Consider the following 25,706-nt stretch of genomic DNA (forward strand, 5'->3'; position numbering starts at 1 on the left):
GTCCTCTTGTTATTATTGTTCATTATTTTTATGTACTTTTAACATTTTTTTCATGGTGGTTTTGTTTTATAATTTTTTTTAATTAATGTTTAGTTTATATTTATTTTGATTAATTTTATGAATTTTAAAATTAATAACTATATAAATTTTTAATAATCATATTAGTAACTACATATTTAAAACCACATTAAAAGCAAATCTATTAGCTTCAGCCGGGTGGACAAAGGATCAACATACCGAGTGCTGATGATCAATTTGAAAATATTATTTTAATTTAGTGGTTTTTTTTTAATTCAAAATCAAACTCAAACGAAAATATTCAACTCTCTTATAAAAAGATTGTGCTGTGCATTTTTACCGGTTTCTGCGAAAAAGTTCACATCTCAAATTTATATAATGAAAACTAGGTTAATCGTTCACGTTGTGCCGCAGATTTTTATTTCAGTTAATAAATAATAATTTTAATTTTTTTATGTAAAAAACAAGATTTTAATGTATGTACATAATTCATTATATTAATTTATATAATAAGTTCATCGACCAAGTTATTTTTATAATATAGTGGGAAATAACGTGTCTTTGACATGAAAAGATTGTTTTTATTCAAGTTGTTTCTATTCAAGAACTATCAAGATATAATTATGTCGGGTAAACAATGTTGTTTTAAGAATTTTCACCATGATTATTTTAGTTAAAGCTAACTGTTTTTTTGTTCATGTGTTTTTTTATATAAAAACATGTGTTTTTTTATTCGTAGCAAGGGTTTTTCATTAAAAAAATATCATAATTTAAAAAGCAATTTTTAATTAAAAATATATACGTAGATAGTTTTTATATGACTATTTGTGAAAATAAATGAAAATTTTATTTTAAAAATTGTATAAAAAATTCACAACAAAAAAACATTATAGATTTTATTTTTATTAAATATTGATGAGAAAAATTTTAAATAACTTATGCTTAGTATATTCAAATATGATTATTATAAAGTAATTGTTAACATTACAAAATAAAATATCTAATCTTATTTGAAAAGTACCACAATATCGTTGCAATTGTTTTATTTAAAAAAGATTTTATTTTAGGATATTAAAGAATTAAAAACAAAAACAACTAGTGAATGACAAGTAGAGTCCAGTCCAAACACACCTGAGCTTGCAAGATCAGACCTGTATACCTAATTTTTTTAAAAAAATAATGTTTGTCTGGATAAATTATAAATATGTCTTTAACTGGAAAAAAAAGCCATTTTGTTATTAAAAAATTAGAATCTAGAGTTTTTAAACCATCAAAATCTAAATTTTAATTTATTTTCATCTAAAAAACTATAAAATATCTTAGATATCTTAAAAACTTCATTTTCAATCTTAAAACACACTATAATGAATCTAAAAACTTAAAATCAAACAAGTGAAAATAAAATTTTTGAATTCTTATATACTTTCTTCGGCATTATCAAAAGAACCAAATCGTCTCCATCGACATTTATTATGGTTGAAATGTTGCTGATTGAAAGCTTTTTCTCTCCTCTTCTTTTCTAGACAACTTTCTCTTCGTTCATAATGTTTGTGTGTGTATAAAAACAAATATTGTCACCTCAGACATGACTCCCTCCACTAGCAGGGGCAGAGGTTTTCTAGCACCCTTCACCCTTCAAATCATATCCAGAGAGATAGAACTTGTCAAAGGTTCTTACTAATCCTAGGTTGGACATAAATTACACATAACAAATCAAAAACATATTTTTTATTATTTTTATTAAAGTTTCAGCATTCAGCTGACAGGACCCTTTAAAAATCAAACCTGCAGGCACAAAAATCATCTCATCCTTTCAACCCTGTTGTTTTCATGGGTATTAATTCCATTTTATCACTCCCCAGAATTAATAGATATATGATCATAGCTTTGTATCCCTGATGGCTGATGTTTTCACAGTCAACCATTTGAATATTCACAATATCCACACAAAATCAATAAGATCATGTTATAGATTATTATACAAAGGAAATAAATATTTGTTTTGGACATAAGAACGAGCAACTAGAGTTGTCGGAATAGATTAAAGCATTTCATTCCCCTTTTTAATTTTTTCTCAGTTTTTTTTTTTTAAAAAAATATGTTTGAAAACAAAGACAAAATTGATTATAACATTGTAGGCAGGGGTATTGTTGATTTTTTTATTTTAGAACACAATAAAATTACGTATATAACTTAGAGTATAGAAAAATTATGTCATTGCAATAGGGTATTAACATCTTTTTCTCTTGATTTTTTTTTTTTGTAATTATTGGTTTGGTTGAGAGTTATAACATAATTTACCATTTAATTTATAATTTTCAAATATAAAAAATTATTGGCACGTATCAGCACATGGAAGACACAGTGCACTTTGAACAGTGAGTGTGGCGTCTCCCAATGGTGTGAAATGAGCTTTCATCGTCTCATTTGGTTCCTCTCCATATCCTCTTTTTTTATTGGTGGCTCATGGCATCTAAAGATAGCTGGTTTGTTCTTTCTCGTACCCTATAAAAATCAACTTTGGTTTTTATCATGACCAGTTATCTATGTTGTTTTTAAATCAATTTCAATATTAAAACATTATTTTTTATGCAATGATATGCTTGCACCAAGACTAGTTCATTCTAGAGATGTTTTAGGAGTCAAAATAAAATTAAAAAAAATTAAAAAAGAGAGATGAGATGCAAATATATTTACAATCATACATGGAGAATATGCATCTGTTCATTTATTAATGTTACATACCAGTTAATATCATAAACGTACAATTGATGATAAGAAATGATCAGTTTTGCAGTGGCCATTGTTTACCAACAGTTTCTGCTCCTTATCTTGTGCAGTCCTCATCATTATTTGCTATGAAAATCATCATCCTCAATTGATTTTCCTTTTTCAATCAAACAGTAAATTTATGGAAGAATACACTACACCACTTTGTTTAATTAGCACTATGGAGAAAAAAAGCTTTATTTATTTATTTTTATTAATCAACGTTAATATCCGAGCCAGCTTATATGTACTTCAATTAATCTTACGGGCTCTAAAGTTAACAACCATGCAAGCTTTCAATAACTCTAAGATTTGTAAGACTTAAACTGATGATTTCTAAAAAGTAAAAATAAAATTTGATTAACTGAGTTAGACCCTTTAAAATTAAAAAGAAAATTAATGGGAGTGCTTGGCATGTAACAAAATTAGTACAGTTACCTTGGGGGGGGGGGGGGGGGGGTGGGGGGGGGGTATTCTTTTGAAGGGAGGACATCATAATTCGAGGCCTACACTTGCTAAATTAATTAATGTGTAAAACGTAGCATTCGTTAAAGAATTCTAAGACAGGATAGACTCTGGAATTATACAAGACCAAGTTCCATTTTAATTAGAATTAATTATTATTCCAGAGGAAAAAGGAAAATAAATTAAAATGCTTGTTTAAGATTGTGATGCACGGTATTTTTTAAAATAAAATTTTATTTGAAAATATATTAAAATATATTTTTTTAATATTAATACATTAAAATCATCCAAAAACCCTAAAAAACATTAATTTAATATTTTTTATACTAATATATTTAAAAAAAAAAACATCTAAAAACAATTGCAGACTACCGATGAAGTCAAATTGATAAGAAGATGACTTTATTCACAGCTCATCTGGAAATAATAATAATAATAATAAAATCAATTGCAATAAGTAAATGGCTATGATAATTTTTAACCGTTGACTTTACTCTCGCAAATCGAGCAGTAATTCAATATGATATCGAGTATTTAATTAAAAACTACAGGAAAAAGATGCCCAATAAGTTCTACCACCTAGAATTGTAAGGTAAAAGCTTGATTGGCATTTGCCAAAATTAGTAAAATTAATTTTGTGTTCTGTCTTTTTGTCCGAAATTGGAAGCCAATCAGTGAACTTTTCATCGCTAACCTAGGCATGGACATGATTGGACCTTTCCCATTCACATTAATATATATAATATTAAGTTAACATTATTTGAAATCCCAAATATTAATCCCATTTTCTTACAACACATGGAAAGAGAAGTAAACTCTTAAACTCTCATGTCTGCATCACCCCATTTTTTTCTATTTAAAATATTTTCATCATTTTCATGTTAAATTCAAAGCTTAATATTCTTTACAATAATTATCATTGTATAATAGAAACTTATATAATTATATGGCGTGATAAGCCCTCCTCGAATTTTCAACCTCTTGTACTAGCAGTGCATGGAAAGTTCATTTTAGCTGCTCTAACCCAATCTTGGTAATATATATATATATATATATATATATATATATTTAAATGTATTTTCAAGCAAAAAAAAAACATCCTAAATCATATTATTATAAAGATAAAATTACAAACATGTTTGTAACTTTGTAGACTTGTATCATTGTAAATGTGCAAGATAAAAGCAGACATTGAAGGATCCGAGGCCAGAAAATGAGATTTTACTCTCAAAAGAGCACATGAGCAAGCTCCATTGCACTTGCAAGAGAATATTATATCCAAGGAAAGGATCCCAGCAGCCTTCACATGGAGTAAAAGCTGAGAATATTATAACCTTAGCAGTCTTGAATGGATGGGAAATTGAAAGGTGGATTTGACTCATCATAGAGTACTTCGATTTGATCCATTTGATTTCGTTAGGTAACGAAGATGATGAAATCACATGTTGAGAAATGGTGCAGATCTTTTTTCTTCTTTTTCTCCCCTTCTTCGAAGCATAATTGGTTCAAATTCACCCAATCTACCTTTCAATTTTCGATTCAGTCATTTCACCTAATGCTATGGAGAGACTGATTCCATGCAAATGAAGCAATTTCTGATTAGCAATTGTTATTTTCAAAGAGCTAGTTAGTAGGTATATCTATCTTCAATTAACCTTATTAATAAATACATCAAAAGCTTATTGGTCTTCAAAAAAAATATTTTTGAATTATTTTTTTAAATATATTTTTTTATAATTTTAAATCATTTTGATACGCTGATATTAAAAATAAATTTAAAATAATAATAAAATATTATTTTTATTTTAAAAAAGCCTTATTATAAAATAATTATTATTATAAAAACAATACAGATACCTAAGCTTTGACAAGAAAGATGCAAGGGAGAAAAAACATAAATAAATAAACTAGGAAGCTGTTGAAACATAGGATAGATCGACCTCAAACAAGATGTTGCCAGGCAGTCATTTTCAACGGTTTTCTTCTCCGACCAAAGACCAAAAACTGGACTTAACACTGTGTTTGTTTATGTGCTTGGATTTCCGGTACCAAAAACTCGGAGTGCTATGTGACACTAGCTTCATGGCCCATCAGTCACTTTAAGTGGCCCCGCTGGACCCACCATTGGTTATCTTCATTGAAAGTTTGGTAGTTTTATTGGTTATTTTTAAAATATTTTTTATTTAAAAATATATTAAAATAATATTCTTTTAAAAAATAATATATTTTTAATTTTAATATATTAAAACAACCTAAAAATATCAAATCAAATGGTAACTTTAAGGACCCCACTTTAGCTACCATTAGTTCCTTTCATTGAAAGTTTGATAGTGTTTTGTTTTGATATATTAGTTCTTTTTTAAAATAATTTTTATTTAAAAATATATTAAAATAATATATATTTTTAAAATTTTATTTTTAATATTAATATATTAAAATAATTTAAAAATATTTAAAAAATCCAACTTTTTGAAAAGTGAGCCCGACAGTAATAACAAACCTTCTCTACATCAGTTTTTATTTTTAAATGCTTTTTAAAATATATTTACTTTAAAAAATATTAAATTAATATTTTTATTATTATTTTGATGTTATAATATTAAAATAATTTAAAAATATTAAAAAAATAAGATAAAAAATTAAATTTTTTGAAAATTGAGTCTAGCCGTTATAACATGCGGCCCTCCATCAGCTTTTGTTTTTAAATGTTTTTTTAAAATATATTTATATTAAAAAAAATTAAATTAATAATTTTCTATGATTTTAATATTATAAAATTAAAAAATATTTTTAAAAAATATATGAACTATAAAACCAAAAATCGTGAATTTTTTCAGGACTAGAAGCCCTTAAAGACTTCCTTCCATTTCTACTTGAGAGTTAAAAATATGTCTTCCATACCATTTTGAATAACTTGCAATCCAAAATGTTGCTTTTGAGAAAAGCATAAATTTAATGAGACATTAGAAAAAAAAAAGAAAAGAAAAAAGAACAATAATAATCCTCCTGCCCAACGTATGTTAATTCCTTAAACCATCCAAGTGTTAGGCATTTATTATTTAACAAACTGACTGAAAATCCAAATCAATTATCTATAATAAATTAATTTCCTTATAAATAGAAGATTATGATAAATAAAAAAAGATTTTCATTAATTAAAAAATAAAAACGTGATTAATGCCACCCACGCATAATAGTCTAAGAGACTGCCATGTGTTGGGTGTGGGAATTTCTGTTGTCTTAGACAGCATGAAGTTATAATATAAATAAAAAAAACATGTTTGATAATATTACAGTCACCAATATAATTTCTTACAAGACAAACTTAACTTATAAACAAGCAAAGAGGTTTATTTATTTTTTACAATAAATATATTTTTAAATTAGTTTAGAGATTTCAATCTTGTTTATTTTTACGTTTTAAAAGTGTTTTTAAAAAAATTTAAATTTTTTTAAATTTGTTTTGTATTTTTAGATCATTTTAATGTGTTAGTATTAAAAATAATTTTTTTAAAATAAAAAATATTATTTTAATATATTTTCAAATAAAATTATTTTTTAAAAAAATCTTAATCATCTTCTAAGCCTCTTTACGAATGATCTTATAAACACATTTCCCAGATGAACTTAACTCATTCATATAAATTTAATAATTTTTTTAAGTATTGTTTCCAAAATCCAAATCTAGAAAATCAAGAAAAGGAGCCAATATTCATCACCGGCCAATTTCTTCTTCTTTTTTTTTTTTCATAGATGGGATGAATATTTTGCACGCTTGTTTTATCTCTGTGAAGTGTGAACTGGACAGCAATTGAAAAGGAAAAACACTCTTTGCAATCTCAATATAAGAAATTTTCCACTCAGGAAATTTAGCAAATGCTCACAGCATGCACTGCCCACTCTCTTTACCCTCTCCCTCTCTCTCTTCTGTCTAGGTCAGCTCAGTCGCTCTCTCTCTCTCTTTCTCTCTCTCTCTCTCTCTACAAAAGAATTTTCCACCTTTTCTCCTTTGAAACAAACCCAGCCCCTAAAGAAATCCACAAATTCTGCCCCAACCTATACAAAACGACAGCCTTCTGCGCCATTTCTGTTTATCTCCAAAAAGACCATCATGCTATCATTCCTTTACTCTCTTTCCCCTCCATCTCCTCCTCACCCTCCTTCACTCTCTCCATCTCTCAAGAATCATACCCGTTGACTTCTTACCGTTAAAGTCTTGATTTTTACAAGAATTTAAGAAAAGAGTACTACTTTTTTGAGAAAAAAATGGAGCAAGCAGTTCTTGATAATATAATCAAGAGGTTATTAGAGGTTAGAGGCAAACCCGGGAAGCAGGTTCAGCTATCAGAGTCTGAGATCCGACAACTTTGTGTGGTGTCTAGAGAGATTTTCATGCAACAGCCTAATTTGCTGGAGCTTGAAGCATCCATCAAGATTTGTGGTATTTTTCTCTCTTTAAATTTGCTTTCGTTTTGTGTTTTTGAGTATATTAAGAAGGTCCCATGTTTTTATTTTGGCATCCCGTCTGAGTTTTTGTCATTTCTATACTCTCTTTACCTTGTTTATTTATTTATTTTCTAAGGTTTGGAGGGTTTTTTCCTTTCTTTTTTGAATTCGCGATTGTTTTTTGAAGTAAAGATTGTGTCTTTGATGACCCTAGTAAGATGTGGAGCGTCTTAGATGAACTCCATTTTGTTGATTTTGTAGGATTCTTTTGTGTACTGGGTGTGATTTTATAGCTTATTTTGGAGTGTGTTTTGCGACTTGTGTTTTTGTTTAAATGAAAGGTTCAAAATTTACAAGAATTATGGTAACCCCATTTGGTGTTGACTAGTTTGTGGTTTTGGATTGGCTGGAGTGCTTCATTTAAGTGCCTTCTGGTGATTCTTGGTTATCTTTTGATGAATCCTTGGAGAGTTGGTTTGGATTTGTGGTACCTGAAATTGAAGGTTGCCACTTATTTGTGATTTAGTAGGGGTTTGTTGCATCACAACTGAGAAAAATCCTAACTTACTTCTGCCCTGACGAAGTTGGCTTTACTCGATATGCCATGTCTGGCTACTTTATTTTCTCATGCTTGTATAATTTTTGGAGAAAATTTTGCCAATTGCACAATTGGTGCTTGGGAGTAGCTTGTGAACTGGGAGCTATGATTGTTTAGTTTGTGAGTTAATTTTGTCCACTCAAGTTTGTGGCTTGCAACCCATCATTGCTTCTTCTTTTCTATTTTTTGTGCTTTAAGTGAGCCCAACTTGGGGCTTTGTTGGATTACTTCTTTTTTGGTATGTTTGTTTTGTTTGATTTTTATTGATAGATGGATCTTACTGGCTTGTGCATACTTTGTAAGCATTTAAAATGCTTATTGACATACTTTGGCTAGATTGTGAACTCAAGTTTACATTTCATAAACTTATCAAGATTAGGAGTTCTCAATATGTCTAGAGAGTAATCCAGTTGAATCAAGAACTACAGACAAAATGCATATTATAGTTGATTAAGGTTCAGTAGCCTTGTACAAAAGACAAAAAAAGTTACTTCAAGAATCTGAACTCGTAAATGCTGGCTTGCATTATGATTCTTTTTCAGTGAAATGCAAATTCTTGTCACAATAACAAAATTTTGGGGCCTTCTAATTATTACCCCCATAACTAAGTTTATGCATCACGTTTTCTATATATTTGTAGATGGCAAAATCACATTTTGCCATGCAGGAATGATTATGAAAACTGTTCTGTGGACATTGCAATGTCTGATTGGTTGGGTGCACTAAGTTCTCTCTTCATTGATTGGTGGAACAATCGCGTGCCTGTGTTCTCTTGTTGTGAAGTGTTTGAAGATCCTTTATGAGGATATTCATTTGCCCAAAATACATTGGTTGATCTAATGAATTTTATTTGAAATGTGGATTCATGCTTTCTTTTGTTATTTCTATTTGGTGCTAATGCATATGCTTGTATGAATTTATCTCCTGTTCTGTTAAGGGTTCACATATCCTTTTTAGGTTTTTGTTGGGGGGAAACGATTGTTATGGAGTTGTTTTGTATACCTTGTGTGTTTGTCTTCCATGACCTTGGGCTTCGTTTGGTGCATGTTAGTATTCCTATTAGTACTGTATGGCAGGACCAGAGTTACTTAACTGGTTCCCTCCCTTCGAATTGCTATCCTGATCTTGAAAACCGGGGATCTTTTTTTTTATTTTTAATAGTTTACAGTGGATTTACACAGGTTAGAGTTTAAATATAAAAGTAGTACTTAAATAAGAAATGAAATATTCTGATTTGCAGAAATCTATTCTCGATGGAAATCTAAAATATTACGTATTTAGGTTGGTCTTTTCAATTTCTTCCCTTCAAGAAAAATTATATACAGCTGACCCTGGAGAAGATCAAAGGTTTTTTTTTTTTTTTTTTTTTTTTTTTTGGGGGGGGGGGGCTACATGCACCGATAAAAAATGAACCAGGACTTGAAATGACGACCCTACTAAGCCTGCTCCCTTTGTACCATGTTTTGGGGGTAGCAAATTGTGTACTTGTTCTGCATACCATAATGTACGATTCTCTAGGTAACATGGGGCAGAACTTGCTCAGGATTTTGATTGCAGACTAGCTATTACATAGTACTTGGCAGTTTTGCCCTAAAACACCTGCATCATTGCTAGTATGGCTATTTAATGCTAATTAGTATTTCCTGTCCTATTCTTTTGGTATTTTTATTTTATGACCGATTGAATACCTGTGAGGTTTATAGTTTCTTAGATGTCAAAGAAAGGTCGCTATCTTCTTTTCGATTTTAGATGCAGAAGTCTAATGCTCTTGTTAATATTTGTTCCCAAGTATTGTTCATGTAATAATCAATGTAAATGGCTTAATACTATCAAAATGTGAATCATATACTTTTTATTACCAATACCTATCACTTTCACGGGTATTATTTAACTAATACATGGTAGTTTTTTTCTTCTTCTTCTAATTTTTAATAGATTGTTTAGAATTATTTATCAATGGTCAAATTTTAATGTTTATTAAATAAACATGTTTGATTTTCAAATAACCTTATATGATTTTGTTGATTATAATTAATTTAATTTGTTTAATTTTTTAGTCATAAAATATAATTTGTAATTGTAATTAAATAAAAATTAATTATACAATTCAATTATCTTGCAAAAAATAATAATTAATAGGTAGGATAAATATATATAACTCTTAAAAATGATAATCACTGAAAGATTTTCACCTAACATTATGTTATTGCGAACCTTTTTTATTTTTGAAAAGTTCTTTTCAGTTAATTATATGTGACATGATTATAAATTAAAAATATATAAATGAATACAAATTTTGTAAATTATATTTTCAATAAATCTTGCATTTGTTCAAAAGAGTAAAAATAATCGTAAGACAATAACAAATAATAACTATAAAATATTAACTTAGGATTCAATTTAATATTTTGGTGTAATTTAATAATTTTCTGATTCTAATACTTCATGTTTTTTATTGGCTTATTTTTAAGCTTTTTAGAGTTTTGATAGTCAAAGTAAAGTACTCATATAGTCTTATATAGTGTATGAGTAATTTGAGTTGCTTATTTTATGTTTTTTTTTCATGTTTTTATATGATTCGTGAATAAAAATATAATTAAAAACGGGATTAATCTGTATTTTGGGATTCATCCTAAAAAATAGTCTATTTTTTAGGAAATAATAATCTTCTTTCTAAGAATTTTACCACTAATCATCTTTTTCTTAATTAGAGATGAGGTTGAAATTACCGGTAAATATTGGTGTGTATGTGTGTGTATTATAATGTTAATATTGTATTAAGGATATGATAGTCAATCAAAAGTTTTTATGGAGTTTGTGTTTTAATATATAGTTATGGATTTTTGTTATTTGACCTCAAAAATCTGTAAAAAAATTCACATAATTTCCTAATTATTTTTGTAGGATGGTATTTTACTCTACGTAGTTGTTTGTTACCATTTTAGTGAATTTTGAATGATGCTTTATATTGTTCCCTTCGATCAAGTAATTTTTTCAATTACTTGAGTTTTCAATGTATTAAACCGACCATCACACCCTCCCTCTTGATGAGCATGTTCGATGTTTAGCGATGTTTGCTGAGTAAATGAGCCCTTATTCTCTGTTATGTAATATTTTTAACCATACATTCTAGTTTCTTTGTTAAAGTGTCTTCTGAAAGACATTTTTCATGTAGAGAAAAAGCTGCATGGCATTTCCGATTCATAAACTGTGAATTTGCAGCAATCTACTTGAAAATGCTGTGCATGTGATTTCTGTGATACCTTAATTATTTCTTTTTGGCCATCTGGGCCTTGGCTTTACCATGGAGTAGCTCTTCATCTCCTGAAGTTTCATTTACCCATCCCAAAATTAAACTAACAGGCCTTGGTCTTTGTTGCTCTCCGTTACTTTGACATGAAACTTCTTGGTTGTAACTCCTAATTTTGGACTTTGAGTTGGCGTTTTACTTATCTATGGATGGTATTGCATTTGGTGCAAGGCTAAAAGTTGAAGGGGAAATTTTGCAAAGTACTTGTTGAGAGTGGAAAGATTAGTTTTTTAAGATGTTTGGTGTGTTAATAAATTGAAGGGTAAATTGTTAGAGGAAAGAGAGGGATAATTTGGTGTCTTTTGAGACAAAAGGAAAGAGAGAGAATGAAAAGAAAAAAAAATCCTTAAGAGATTAAATTTTACTTTCCAAAAACACAAATTTGGGGGTAAATGTTTCTCCACTTAATAATTCACCTCTTTCCCAATGGTAACTTTAACCTCATTACGCTTGTACCACACATATCCTTAAGAACATTTTACTATGGTTTATGTGCTTGATGAATGATCAAATCTCCCATTTATTTTTGCTGGACGATGATGCATTGGTGTTGGATTTTTGCATATTGTACTCTTTTGTGGTTTCTAAGTCATTGATTTGAAATATGTTGTATGCTTGCATGAGACAATGGACTTGATGAGTCAGCTGGTTGGCTGAGAACAATCAGGATAATTAATATTAATGGAGGAAAGAATTATAATCTTAATGTGTCACTGAATTTCCCCCCTTATTAAGGAACTTTCAATTGTTGATGAACTCTGCTTGTGACATGCAGGTGATATCCATGGTCAATATTCTGATCTTCTAAGGCTATTTGAATATGGTGGTTTCCCTCCTCATGCAAACTACTTATTTTTGGGGGACTATGTGGATCGAGGCAAGCAAAGCCTGGAGACAATATGTCTTCTCCTTGCTTATAAGATAAAATACCCAGAAAACTTTTTCCTCTTGAGGGGAAACCATGAATGTGCTTCTATAAACCGCATATATGGTTTTTATGATGAGTGTAAGAGAAGGTTTAATGTTAGGCTATGGAAGACGTTCACAGAGTGTTTTAATTGCCTACCAGTGGCTGCGCTAATTGATGAGAAGATTCTCTGCATGCATGGGGGTTTGTCTCCAGACCTAAATCATTTGGATCAGATTCGAAACTTACAGCGCCCGACTGATGTCCCAGACACAGGTTTGCTTTGTGATCTTCTCTGGTCAGATCCGAGTAAAGATGTTCAAGGTTGGGGGATGAATGACAGGGGAGTTTCATATACATTTGGTCCTGACAAGGTGACAGAGTTTCTTCAGAAGCAGGATTTGGATCTTATTTGCCGTGCCCACCAGGTTTGACCTGTCACAGCAATTCACTCTCTTAGGCAGGCTTATAGTTGAATTCATATCCTTTACACTATTACTTGTGGGGCTGTTACAAATAAACAATCTAGAGCCATCCTTTGTTGAATTGTTCACTTCCTTTTGGGAGCTGTACTTGCTTTTGGAGTGGCTTTTGAGCCAATTGGCCACTGCGGTATTGACCCAAGAAAATATTCTCCAAAACTTTCCCGATAAATTTTTAACTCCACTGTGGTATTGGGTCTGGTTGTCCATTCTATGCAAACTTTGAGTTTTTACTGAAATTTGCTCTTTCCAAATGTATGTTGCAGGTTGTGGAGGATGGATATGAGTTCTTCGCGAACCGACAACTTGTAACTATATTTTCAGCGCCTAATTACTGCGGGGAGTTTGATAATGCTGGTGCTATGATGAGCGTGGATGAGACCTTGATGTGTTCTTTTCAAATATTAAAGCCTGCTGATAAGAAATCGAAGTTTAAGGCTGGAAACACTTCAACTGGAGCTGGTCTTTTTGGGAGCACAACTACAGCTAAGCCTGGAAACCCTCCGCCAGGAGTCAAGGTAAATGCATTACTTAGAAAGACATGAATTGCTGTTTTCCTATTGGAGTTTTTAGATAGACAACTAGAGTACTCGATGTTAATTGTATGATGATGTGCCCTTTCAAGTTTGTAGTTCATCTATTTGTTCAAATATTTTGGTCAAGATAGTCAAGAGAAGTGATTAGTGTTATTCTTTTTTATGCTCTGGCAGAGCTTTCCATTTTTCATGGTTATCCTTTTGAAAGTGATTTGAGTGTATACCTTTACAGTTTTTATCTGGGACAACTTCACAACTTTTAGAAGGGGAAAAGCTTTGGTTTGTATTTAAAAGCAGTATCCCAGCCATTTTCCCATGTATCAGAAGATTTAAAAGAAACCTAAGAAATTGTTCATCATTTACAATTTGAATACTAGTTTTTCTCCTCTACACTTTTGTGGATATCCTGATACTTGTAAATGTAATTCTTCTTTTCTTCAATAAGAATAAATGTACAGTTAATATTTGAATTCTCACCTGTACACCAGTTGATTTGAGATAAATGTGCCACCATTTAGAATTATCAGATGTTCTGGTGTAGCAACTGTAGAGTTGGAGTTGGAAAATGGTACTTAAGGTGGCTTGTTTGTGGTATTGGTCAAGGAAAGAGGATTTGGGTAGTTTCAGGGAAATTTATTCTTTAGTCATGGATAAAAAAAATTCTGCCTTTCAAGAAAAAAATTAATGCTTTTAAGTAGGAAAAAATGATTCAACTCATGAAGTTTGTATTATTCTGTAAGAGAGTCAGAAGTTTTCGAATTATTCGGCTTGCATGTGTTGAGTATGCTATGCTGAAAGTTTGATGATATTAAACAGTATGTTAACTGCCTTACGTGTATTTTATCTTTGTTGGATTTGACATGTGCTTGCGTGTTACTGTATTTTACTTTTTACATATAATTGCTGTCTTATCTGTTTTGCTTCTGGTTTTGCAGTCCTTCCTTGGCACTAAAGTATGACTATTGGATTTCCACTTAGAGATCAAGCTTAGTTGGATCATGAACATGCTGAGATTGCTGTGACAGGAATTCAAGGTCCATTTAATTTCATAATTATATGCTGAAATTGTATAAATTGGAGGGGGGGAGGGGGGGATAGAAACTGATGCGACAGATTGTTTTCCTTATATAAAGTTGGATTTGAAGGTAGAAGGCAGAGGTTTCCTTCTCTTCTTGATTGTACACTTACAGCTGCTATGAATTATTTCCATGTTGCTCTTATTGTTCCGCACATCTGTGAGACCCCGAACCATGTCGAAAGTTTGAAACAATATACTCGTGATTCTGGGCAAGCAACATGGACTTGGTTTTAACTATTTTTATGTTTTATTCTCAAGACCACCATTGAATTTGAAGAAAGCTGCAAAACACAAGGAAATGGACTGGTCTAATATTCTGTAAAGACTGAAGAGGTGCCCCCCTTTCTATGTTGTCATTGTGTGCATCGTCTTTTGTTGTGAGGTTCTGAAAAGGCCAGTTATTTTCTCATTACCAAGTGAAGACTCTGAACTTTTTGCATGGAGGAATGATTCTAATCCCTTGGCTAGAATCATGGGTTTAAAGAAATCGTGGCTTGCCGATGATTTGGCACTATTTTGCATGGCATGCTTGTGTTGACGTGACCTGGTATATACTCCGTTCAAATCCCCTTCCCCATTGCGGTGTTGCATATAGCTGAAGATGAGGATGCTGATGCATGATGACTGGAAGTTTCATTACCAAATTTGAATGCTCGCTGTTCTGTGATTGCTCTGGTTTCGATTATGCATATTTCGTTCCATGAAAGAAGGATGCCCCGGGATTTTTTTTACGGGCCTTTTTTCTCCGTGAGTAGAGATTTCCAGGACCTAATTATCCATACGTCTCTAGCCTCTCAGGTATGTGGTGACTGAAAACTAGAACCGCTTTTTAATTGGGCGTGGAGAAGCAGTGGTATTATAGTAAGAACTAGTCCTATGGAAATTCTAGTTTGCTTTGTCCTTGACCAAAATTCTCAGATTTCAATTGGGATGAAACCTGAGAGTGGAGAGAGGTTTCACTATCGCTTGCATGGAATCTTTCAACCTGAGTGTTGAGTTTCTGCAAAAGAAGTCAGTATAATATGGAGCTTATCAGCTGATGGTAGATTTTCTATTAGGAGTCCCCGGGAAAATATGAGCAAGGGGTGGTATCATTATCATTGATGGAGAGGTTGATGCTTGATATTGGTGCATTGGAGGAGAAGTACGAGTAGAAAACTATTGGTCAAATCTGCTCTGCATAGAAAATTTTATGAGCGATGCAACACTGATATATTCAGAATAAATATTGAGGTGTCTTGTGTGATGGTGAAAAAGAATGAGAAAGAAGACAGAGGAAGAGAGAAAAGGAGAGTGGGGTGTGAGAGAGGAGAAAGTGTGTGGGAGGGAGAAAGAGGGAAAGAGAAGAGAGAAGCTTGGCTGTTTGGGCGGGGGGCTTAAATGGCCATGGATTTTCTTTTTTTCACTACTAACATGTCTTTAAGCTAGTTATACTATTAATCGGTCCGCACTCTTGAGTTGAACAAAAAGTAATTTAATGTATTTGATTAAAAATACTTTTAAAATTAAAGTTATAAAATAATTTTAAAAAATATATATTAATATTGATGGTTTTTAATTTAAATATTATAAATTTAACTATTACTATTATATCATGAAATAAATAATATTTTATATAAAATATTTTTTATTGTTTCACTAAATTTTTTAAGAGCGTAACAACATAGGTAAAATATAATCAAGAATAAAATTAAGATTGCGATCAAATTCTGCAAATGTTACGTTATCAAGCGATCTCCGTCTAATTTATGTAGTGTTATTGAATAATGTTTAACATTAATTTTTTAAATAAAACATAATTAAAAATAAAAATATTTTTTTGTTTTGATAGATCAGATCCAATTCAATATATTTTTAGCTTTGAACCGGATCAATTCAACTGAAATAGTTCATCGTTCATGGGTTTTTTTTCCATAAACAGTGGAGTATGCTTTATTTTTTATGAGTTTTCCCGGCACAAGAAGCAGCTCATAAACATGTGGTTGTGTTATAATTAATAATAGGCTCCACCAGTATAAATTTGTTGTTTGAATATTACCAAACGGATGAGTTTTTATGGTTGCTTCAAATACAGAAGCAATCAAACACACTTGATTTATAACAAAAAAAAAAAAAAAAGTTCTTTCTTTTAAAAAAATCATAGCTCGGGAGATTTCTTGCGGAGGGTGATTGAGGATGAAAGTGGTAAAAGCTATAAAGTCTGAAACTTTGCAGAGGCAAGTTCTCTAAAATTTGCAAGAGGACTTGAGCAGAGAACCTTTCAAGGACTGGAAGCTGTTGCTGATCGGGAGAGAAGGCTTTCTGGCTATGAAGCTGTGTGTAGTTGCCCGTTTCTCTAGTAAACAAATCAGTGATGAAAGAAAAAGGTTCTCAAGGGAGTCTTGTTCTAGGGCAAAGCCATCATACCAAGCAAGCAAACCAAGTGAGCCGTACACACTTATCCACGTCAGATTCAAGGTCTGCTAATCGAACATTATTTTCACATGGTTTTGGTTTTGGTTTTGGTTTTGGGTCGGCTGGCTGCTTGTCCAGCGGGCTTAGATTCTAAATTTCAAATTGGATTTTATAATATGTTATATATTGAATTAATTCCCCCAAATTAATCTATTTTCATCTCTCCAATAATTCAAGCCCCCCATTTGATTACAAAGCCGGCTGGGCGGTGTGGATATTGACTCTATAACTCATGAGTCATGCCACTTATTTTTTCTGACTGTAATTAATGTTGTAGGATTTCAGTTGATATCATATTGTTTTAAACAATCGTTGGTGCCTCTTCACATAATTAATTTATGAATTTAAAAAGTTTTATGGCTAATAGTATTTATTACTTACACCCATCTTGAAGAGAGACAGATAAAAAAAAAAAAACAAAGATAAGACTTGTGATTCATAAAAAATAATAAGAATATTTTAAACTAAATTTTTTCTTCTTGTATTTATTTTTAGTTAAAGTAAATTTAGATAATAACTAATAAGATATTGCTAATTACTTATTTATCACCTTAAATTTGGCTCACAATACTCTTAGATTCCAAGTATAGGACAATAATGGAATTCTTATTATTTTGGTTCTCACCATTTTCAAGTATAAATTATTTATGTTGCTAAAAAAGAAATAAAAAAATTATATGTCGGTTTGGTTCCTCGTTTCATCAATTAATATATATATATATATATATATATATATATATATATATATAGATGAGTCCTCGGTAAGAAAAAGAAAAGTTACAAGGAATGGAAAGGAACCGACAAATCACAGGGAAAGGAACACAGAGAAGGAGAAATTGGAGTGGAAGACAGCAAGCAAAGCAGAGTGTTAAAAAGTCAAAAGGACAAGTGCCCTTTGTGTTCCAAATTCCAAATCGAACTGAATCACTTCACCGTACATCAAGGTCTTTGTTACTTTTCTTGATATGCTGTTCCACCTGTCTCCTGTCTTCCTCGTAACCTGCAAAGAATATTTTTTTCTCATTTATATAATATTTAGAATTTTAATGAATTGAAAATTTTATTATTTTTTATTTTATTTGAAATAATTTTTAAAATTAAAAAAAATTAATTTCATAAATAATTTCAAATAAAACAAATAACAATAAAAAAAATAAAAATCAAATCTGACAAATAATAAAATTAAAAGAGAATTAAATTGAAAAAAAAATAATTTTATAAATTATTTCACATAAAATAAATAGAGATCAAGGAATAGAGATCAAATCTGATAAATAAAAAATTTTAATTAAAAAAATAATATAAAAATCACAATAAAAAAAATTAAATTAAAAAAAATTAAAGAATAAAATTAAAACAAAACACAAATCAATCAAAAGATTAAGATTAAATTTAATATAATTAATAATTAATAAGTAAAAAAATATCTTTAATTTTTTAATAATTTTTTAAAATTACTATCCGCTCTAAATAAATTTATTTTTCTAAGAATCAAGTCTAAATTCTTTTTAACTAAAAAGTGTTTTTGATTGATTTTGTTTTTTTGTTAATAGTAAAGAAATACAAAAAAAACGTTTGTAAAGCGGTTTTCTAAAGTAACTTTCCTTGCGTTGAAAGCTTGGCTTGAATGACAATCCTTGCTAAAACATCACGTGGCAAATTCCACGTTGCCTCATGAACAAAAGGTCAGAGAATGGCATGATAAGTGCATATCATGCCATTATTGACTCCATTTAAAAAAAAATTAAAAGATGCTTAGTAGAGTTGCTGTAATCGGAAATCTGTCTTGACTGGCTTGAGTGTTTTAATATATCGGTTATTGTTTTTTAAAGTTTTTTTTTAAAATATATATTAAAAAAATATTTTTTATTTTTTAAATTTTATTTTTAATATCACCACATCATATCAAAATAATTTAAAAATATAAAAACTTTAATTTAATTTAATTTTAATTTTAACCAATTTTTGTTTTGACTGCGAACTCAAATGAAGGCTACTATAAAAATGTTGTCTTAACTATTTAAAGTTTTTTAATATTTGTATTATTATTTTTTAAAATATTTTTTTATTAAAAATATATTAAAATAATATAATTTTTAATTTTAAAAAAATTATTTTTAATATAAACACATCAAAACAATTCAAAAATATTAAAATATTAAAAAAAAATTAATTTTAGTCAACTTTCATTTGCGCTGCAATCTCAAATGGAGGCTGCCATTAAAATGCTCCAGTCAGGTGTTTGAATCGATTTCGATCTGAATTTATTTTAAAAAAATTCAGTTTAGTTATTTTTTTTAATTTAAAACTAAACCATACCTAAAATAATCACCTGGTATCATCCTGTTTAGCAACAAGATAGCAATTGCCAGTTGGCAATGAGTTAATGTGTTAACGAAAGCTGAGATGGCTAGACAAGAAATTAGTAATGAAAGAGACATTGGTAAAGCTCCCTGGCCACCGAGGTTTTTGTTCGGAACTCGAAACGATGGCTGAGAAGCGGTCCCGTGAAAAAACGAGAAACTAACTTTGGACAGCATGGGTAGGTCCTGCCTAACTTCCCAACTCCTATTTGAAGTTCGCACGTGGCAAGTAGGTGTCTGATTAGTTGTCTTTAATTTCCATTTTCATAGTTTAGGTTCAGCACTGCACCACTTTTTGACTACGGAACTACATTTTTTAAACATGTTTAGTTTTAAATTAATTTTTTATATATATTAAAAATAAATTTTAAAAAATAATAATAAAATATTATTCTAATATATTTCAAACAATAAAAACAACTTTAAAAAACAAACTTTCTCGCATTTCTAAATAGGCTAATAACCATTTTAATATGTATATTTATTGTGTTTTTTTAAGTATTTTTAAAAAAATTAAAGTTTTTTTTATTTTAAATTAATATTTTTATGGTGTTTTTGTATCATTTTAATGTGCTATATAAAAAAATAATTTTTAAAAAATAAAAAATATTATTTTAATATATTTTCAAGTAAAAAAAAACATTTAAAAAAACAACCAATGCAACACTTTCAAATACCTCCTATAATATTAGATAGTTTATCACTATGGCTGTCCAGAAATTTGTTTAATGAATTCCGAGCGAAGTTTAAATTTCTCATTTCAGAATTTACAGCTGTGTATTTTGCTTGGCATGAGAATCGAAAGGCTATAAGTATATCCTCTTAAAGTTCAATTAATATATGGAGGGTGAACCACGTTCGGCATCCTTCTATTGTTAAATTTTATTTAATTAAATCCTTTTATTGTTAATATGATTAAAGGGATCTCTCTACTATATATTATCTTCATATTCACATCTCTTAGTTTGAGATACTGGTCAAGCTGACACCATATTATATTATAAACGTGACACATGTCCACTAAGAAAAAAAAAACAGTTGGGTATTGGAACTCATTTTTCTTAATTTCTAAATTCTTAATAAAAGAAGAAGACACTGAAATAATTTTTTTTAATAATTTATGCAGAATTTGTTGTCATCTTTTTTGCTAACTATTAAGTTATTTAACGTTAAAAGTGATTTTTTATTTTTTCACTTTATTTTGAAAAAAAATATTATTTTTTATTTCATCAATGAAGGATTAGAATATTGATTTATTGATGAAACATACTTTATTTAATTTGTGTATTTTTCCACGAGCATGATCTTTTTATTTATTTTTTCATGAAATTTTTGATTTTATGTGTTCAAGATTTTATAATTTGTAAATAAGATTTATTTTTTCTGTTTTTTTTCTTTGGATTTTGAAAATAAAATAAAAACTCAACAAGAAAAAAATACTAAGAATAAAAAAATCCAGCATAAAATCAAAATTCATTCTTCAACAATATTGGATATAAAACTTCATAATTTATTTCAATTGAGTTATCTTAATCTCGTGACCTAAATCAAGAGTTCTGTTGATTAGCTGTGCTGACTTGAGTTATTTTTTTGTTTATTTTTTAATTATTTTTTTTAATTTCATCATTCAACATAAGGTTGATTGAGAATTAAGTTATATATTTTGTTTCGATTTACTTTCCATGGGGCTATACCAATTTCATGATCCATCTTTAACAGGTTAATCCGAGTTGACTCGATTTAATTTTCTAGTGAATTTGACAAGATAACCTTAATTGATTCGATTAGATTTAATATACTATCGTTTAAATATTTTAAAAAATATATCATTTTGATTTTTTAATTCAAACTATATTTTTATGGGTCTTTAACATCATATAAATCCTTGCATATTTTAATTTTTTTTCTAAAAAAAATATTAACAACATCTAATTACTTTTTTATATTAAAAAATTAATCTAATCCCAAAGAAGAACGGACCTAATTAACCCAACCATTTGATTACGTGAAGAAGCCACATCTCTGGAAGTGTAGATAACTTATCATTTTAGACGCTACATATCTATTATCATACCTAACAAAAGACCAGTGATGTTGAGTGCTTGCTTTACACACAAGGATAATAATAATAATAATAAAAAAAAAGGTTAAAAGGACACCTCATTTCCCTCCCCTTCCTGTACTTGTTTTGTCCTATGCGAATTCTAAAGAGTAAAGTCTCCCAAAACTAAGAACTATGATAAGCTATCAAAGACGCTTTCACACTTGATCCCTGTCCACCTTAAGTTTATCTCCTTCCTACTCTTCAGTGATGCGTTTGGAAACATGGGAATAACTATGTTTTTAAAAAATTAAAATTTTTTATTAAAATTTATTTTTTTATATGTTTTGTATCATTTTAATACATTGATTTCAAAAATAATTTTTAAAAAATAAAAAAAATTTATTTTAATATATTTTAATATAAAAAATATTTTAAAAAACAATTACAATCACCCTTCTCGTTATCTTTCCCATTACTAAAATGTCTATCTCTGTTTGTATTCTTGCTTTTATTTTCTGGATTATTTTGGATATTTGCAGCTTCGGCAGGCCATAAAATATTTAATTCAGTTTTAGGGTCCATCAATGCAATATTTAACTGTTTTACAGGGATGCATAATTTTGACCTCGCGCGGTCTAGATAACTACTGAATTAATCCGACTAATATGAATTGCGGTACATACAGTGTTTCATAAAATAATTTAAAATTACTTTTTTTATATTTTAAAATTATTTTAATATAATAATATTTAAAATAATTTTTAATATTTTTACGAGCAAAATATATTTTGAAAAATAATTATTATTAAATTTTTTTTGATGTTGATAATATCTAGTTTTTTGCCCGGTGCACTCGTGCTTTATGTCATTTTAAAGTAGTTGTTATCACTCATAATTGAGGAGTTGTTATCAAGCAATTAATGTGACTTGTGGAGGATTACTCACAATTTTCTGATCTTGAGCACTGTTTGGTTAGCCAAGAAATGGGATCCAATTCCAAATGAAAAAAAAATCACATTTTGATTTTAATTAAAACTAAATCTCCTCTTTATTTCAAAAATATATTTGTAACAGAATAGAGTATTTTATTTTACTTGAATTAAAATAGGATTATCTTGTTTCTTGGTCAATTATAATCTTTACTCGAGGGACAATATGATATTGAAAATGCTCTGGAAGGAGATTTTAATTCTGATCTCAATTATGAGCGAACCAAACATGCCCTTGTAGAGAAAACTATACATTAACTAGATGCTGCCAAGATTAACGTAGTATAATCAATTATCGGGGGGCCAGAAGCCATTGTCAGTTTTCAATGCTCAAGTGCAGGTGGATTTGGTACAGGTCTTATTCTCTCAATTACTAGGCTTCTACTGCATAAAATATGCTTTGTACTATATAAGCTTTGACAATTGCACAACTTAAATCCCATCCTTCGAGCCAGGAAACTGGAGAGAGGAAGAAATCTTTGACTTCACAATGTGAAGCACACCCAGCTGGCTAGCATGAGCTTGAGAGCCAAGACAGATTTTTTATTTTTTTCACCGATATAAGTTTAGATTAGCTTAAACGCATCTCGATTAATCATTCTCACTAAAATTTTAAAGTTAAAAGATTAAATAAATCTTCAATAATCTTAAAATTTATAATACTCAAATTAGTAATTTTTTTATAAAAAATAAATTTAAAATCTGATAAATTTAATTACATCCTTAAATTCACAAGACATATTCTTGTTCTATAGAATCACTTTGTTCCGCATTGAGTAATGGCGTGGCGCATCTACCATAGCATGTCCTTGAAATATGCCTCCATCAAAAACATGACTCGGCTTGCATTTACTTAATGCCTCCATCAAAATCAAACAAAAGATGAACACTCAGATTCCGAAACATTTAACACATTACAAGAACACCAGTCATTCACAACAAAACTGAGTATAAAGGTAAATAGGCATAGCATATTAAAGCAGTAATAGTACAAACTTCCTTTAGCTTTCTCACTTCCTTGAATTCTCAAAAAAAGCAAAGGAGGGGAAAGACGGGATTCTCAACCTTTTTCTTCTTAACTATCTACAGGCTCTCTTCATAGCATAAACAAAGGCAAAAAACAAAAAAACAAGGCCACAGTCCTTTGCATCAGAGCCTCATGAGTAACGTCAGGTGACTGTTTGTTCTGTCCATCTCTCTCAGCCTCTATCCTCCATCTCTGGCTTGGAAAAAACTGAAATTCTGGAAGTATTCACCATAGGGTTTTGTTCTGCATATTAGCATCTTGTGGGCTTGATAGGCGGTTGTATGTACAAACTCACTACACAGTGATAAGCTATTAGCAATCCTTGCTTTGAGGGGTATTTTATTGGATTTTTACAAGGGCAGATTAGTCCATTGAGACTGCCTCTCCTAGTCTCCTCCACTCAAGATCCATGGGTGCCCTGCATTTCAAACAGCACACAACAGAGTGAGACTAATGATTCACATACATCAAAACAGTGATTCAAACTCAAGAAAAGGCTAAATTTTCTGTTTGATTCATGAGAAAATTGTTAAAAGCAAAAATCTTCTCAGCATTTTAGCTGATTAATTCTGTGATCAAAAGAAAACAAATCTCAATTTATCAAAAGCATCAGAGCAAGAGTAATGATTCAGAGACATAAAAACAGAGGATAATGCTAAAAAAGGGTCTTAAACCCTGTTTATAAACAGGAAAACTGTTGCAAGATTATAAAAACTATTTCAGTATTTTAACTCATAAACTCATTAATAAAAAGAAATCCCACTTTAAATCCATAAAAAGATTACCAAAATTCAAAAACAAAACAAAATAAAAATAATAATTAAGAGCTTACATAGAGCTTGCTCAGCTGAAAATCTCCTAGAAACGTCTCTACAAATCATCTTCCTCAACAGATCCTTAGCTTCCGGGGAAACATTTCTAAAAACCTTAGGAGGAAACCTCAAATTCCCTCTAACAACAGCTTGAAAAATCTCCTCAGCAGTCTCCCCATAAAACGGCGGAAATCCAGCTAACAAAACGTACAAAACGACACCAGCACTCCACACATCAACTTTCTCATTATAATCTCTCCCCATCACCACCTCCGGCGCCACATAATACGGGGTACCCACCACCCCACTCAACGTCCCCTCCTCCCCAACCCAATCAGCGGACCCAAAATCCGCCAACTTGACCCGGTTCATCTCATCAAACAATATGTTATCCGGCTTAATATCTCTGTGCACAATACCAAATCTATGGCAATGCGCTATTGCAGTCAATAATTGTTTCATTATCGACGCACACCTGCCTTCGCTTAACCCGTCATTACTACTCTTCATTAAACGATCATAAAGAGTAGACTGCTGGCAAAGCTCTAATACCATGTCAAGAGAATCTTCAGTATCGTAGACATCGAAGAGTTGGACAATGTTTGGATGGGGAGACAAGAGGGACATAATCTTTGCTTCGTTTTGAAGACACTCACGGTCAGTTGGGTCATTAAGGAGATTCTTGTCGATAGATTTGCAAGCAAAGAATTCATTCTTGATGGGTGAAAAACAACGAGAGATCGTGCCAAATCTTCCTCGGCCGATCTCTTCACAGAGTTGATAGTTGCTCATTAAGGTATCATCACACATTTTCCTTGAGGAATGAAGGGGGTTTCGTGAGGTGGTTTTGCTCTTAATTCTGGCTGCGTACTCTTCTGTTATGTTTTTTTTATAGGGAAGAGAGAATAGTTTGGGGGATATTCGGTTGAGTAGTTTTGCGGCTACTTCAGATTCACCACGTTTTTTAAGCTAGATATTACTTTTAAAAGATTTGTTTTTTGTAGAGAAAAACTATTTTTTAATGTTTAATTATATCATAAAATAAAAAATTATTTATTAATATTTTTTAATTTGATCTAATTAATATACATATATAACATTAAATTTAAATATTTGAACGCTTAAAAAAAAGAGAAATGAAAAATAATATTGTATGAAAAAAGAATTTATTATATCATATATTTATATAAAATGTAATTATACATATACCATTAATAGTTTAGATAAAATATTATAGATATATAACTATTTTTATGTGTTTGAAGAACATTAAAAAATAAATTTATTTTTCATGGTATCCTAATTTTATAATATAGTTTATATGATTTAAAATATATGATTATTGTATAATATAACATGTTTTGTTTTCAAATATAGCTTTTAGTAATACTATCTAAATTAAAATATC

At 30.0% G+C, this 25,706-nt stretch overlaps 2 protein-coding genes across 2 annotated transcripts; one reads left to right on the top strand and one right to left on the bottom strand.

The window, feature by feature from the left end:
- The first annotated feature begins 7,106 nt into the window (after positions 1-7,106).
- LOC133670015 (serine/threonine-protein phosphatase PP1-like) lies at positions 7,107-14,822 on the top strand. The gene is made up of 4 exons (XM_062090406.1): positions 7,107-7,693; positions 12,382-12,941; positions 13,262-13,513; positions 14,467-14,822. Exons 1-4 carry the CDS (start codon positions 7,519-7,521, stop codon positions 14,488-14,490), a joined length of 1,011 nt encoding a protein of 336 aa, XP_061946390.1. The 5' UTR covers positions 7,107-7,518; the 3' UTR covers positions 14,491-14,822.
- Positions 14,823-23,391: 8,569 nt separating this feature from the next.
- Positions 23,392-25,175, bottom strand: LOC133669627 (phosphoenolpyruvate carboxylase kinase 2-like). The gene is made up of 2 exons (XM_062089839.1): positions 24,319-25,175; positions 23,392-23,904 (listed from the first exon to the last, which is right to left on the bottom strand). The coding sequence occupies exons 1-2, from the start codon at positions 25,106-25,108 to the stop codon at positions 23,873-23,875; spliced, it is 822 nt and encodes a 273-aa protein (XP_061945823.1). The 5' UTR covers positions 25,109-25,175; the 3' UTR covers positions 23,392-23,872.
- Positions 25,176-25,706: the final 531 nt, after the last annotated feature.

The sequence above is a fragment of the Populus nigra genome, chromosome 12, assembly GCF_951802175.1.
Source record: "Populus nigra chromosome 12, ddPopNigr1.1, whole genome shotgun sequence".
Lineage (NCBI taxonomy): Eukaryota > Viridiplantae > Streptophyta > Magnoliopsida > Malpighiales > Salicaceae > Populus > Populus nigra.

Coding starts and splice junctions, on each gene's coding strand:
- LOC133670015 (XM_062090406.1), top strand. CDS start 7,519: ATGGAGCAAGCAGTTCTTGATAATATAATCAAGAGGTTATTAGAGGTT. Junction 7,694..12,381: donor AGCATCCATCAAGATTTGTG/GTATTTTTCTCT, acceptor TGTGACATGCAG/GTGATATCCATGGTCAATAT. Junction 12,942..13,261: donor TTATTTGCCGTGCCCACCAG/GTTTGACCTGTC, acceptor TGTATGTTGCAG/GTTGTGGAGGATGGATATGA.
- LOC133669627 (XM_062089839.1), bottom strand. CDS start 25,108: ATGTGTGATGATACCTTAATGAGCAACTATCAACTCTGTGAAGAGATC. Junction 23,905..24,318: donor TTCAGCTGAGCAAGCTCTAT/GTAAGCTCTTAA, acceptor TTTGAAATGCAG/GGCACCCATGGATCTTGAGT.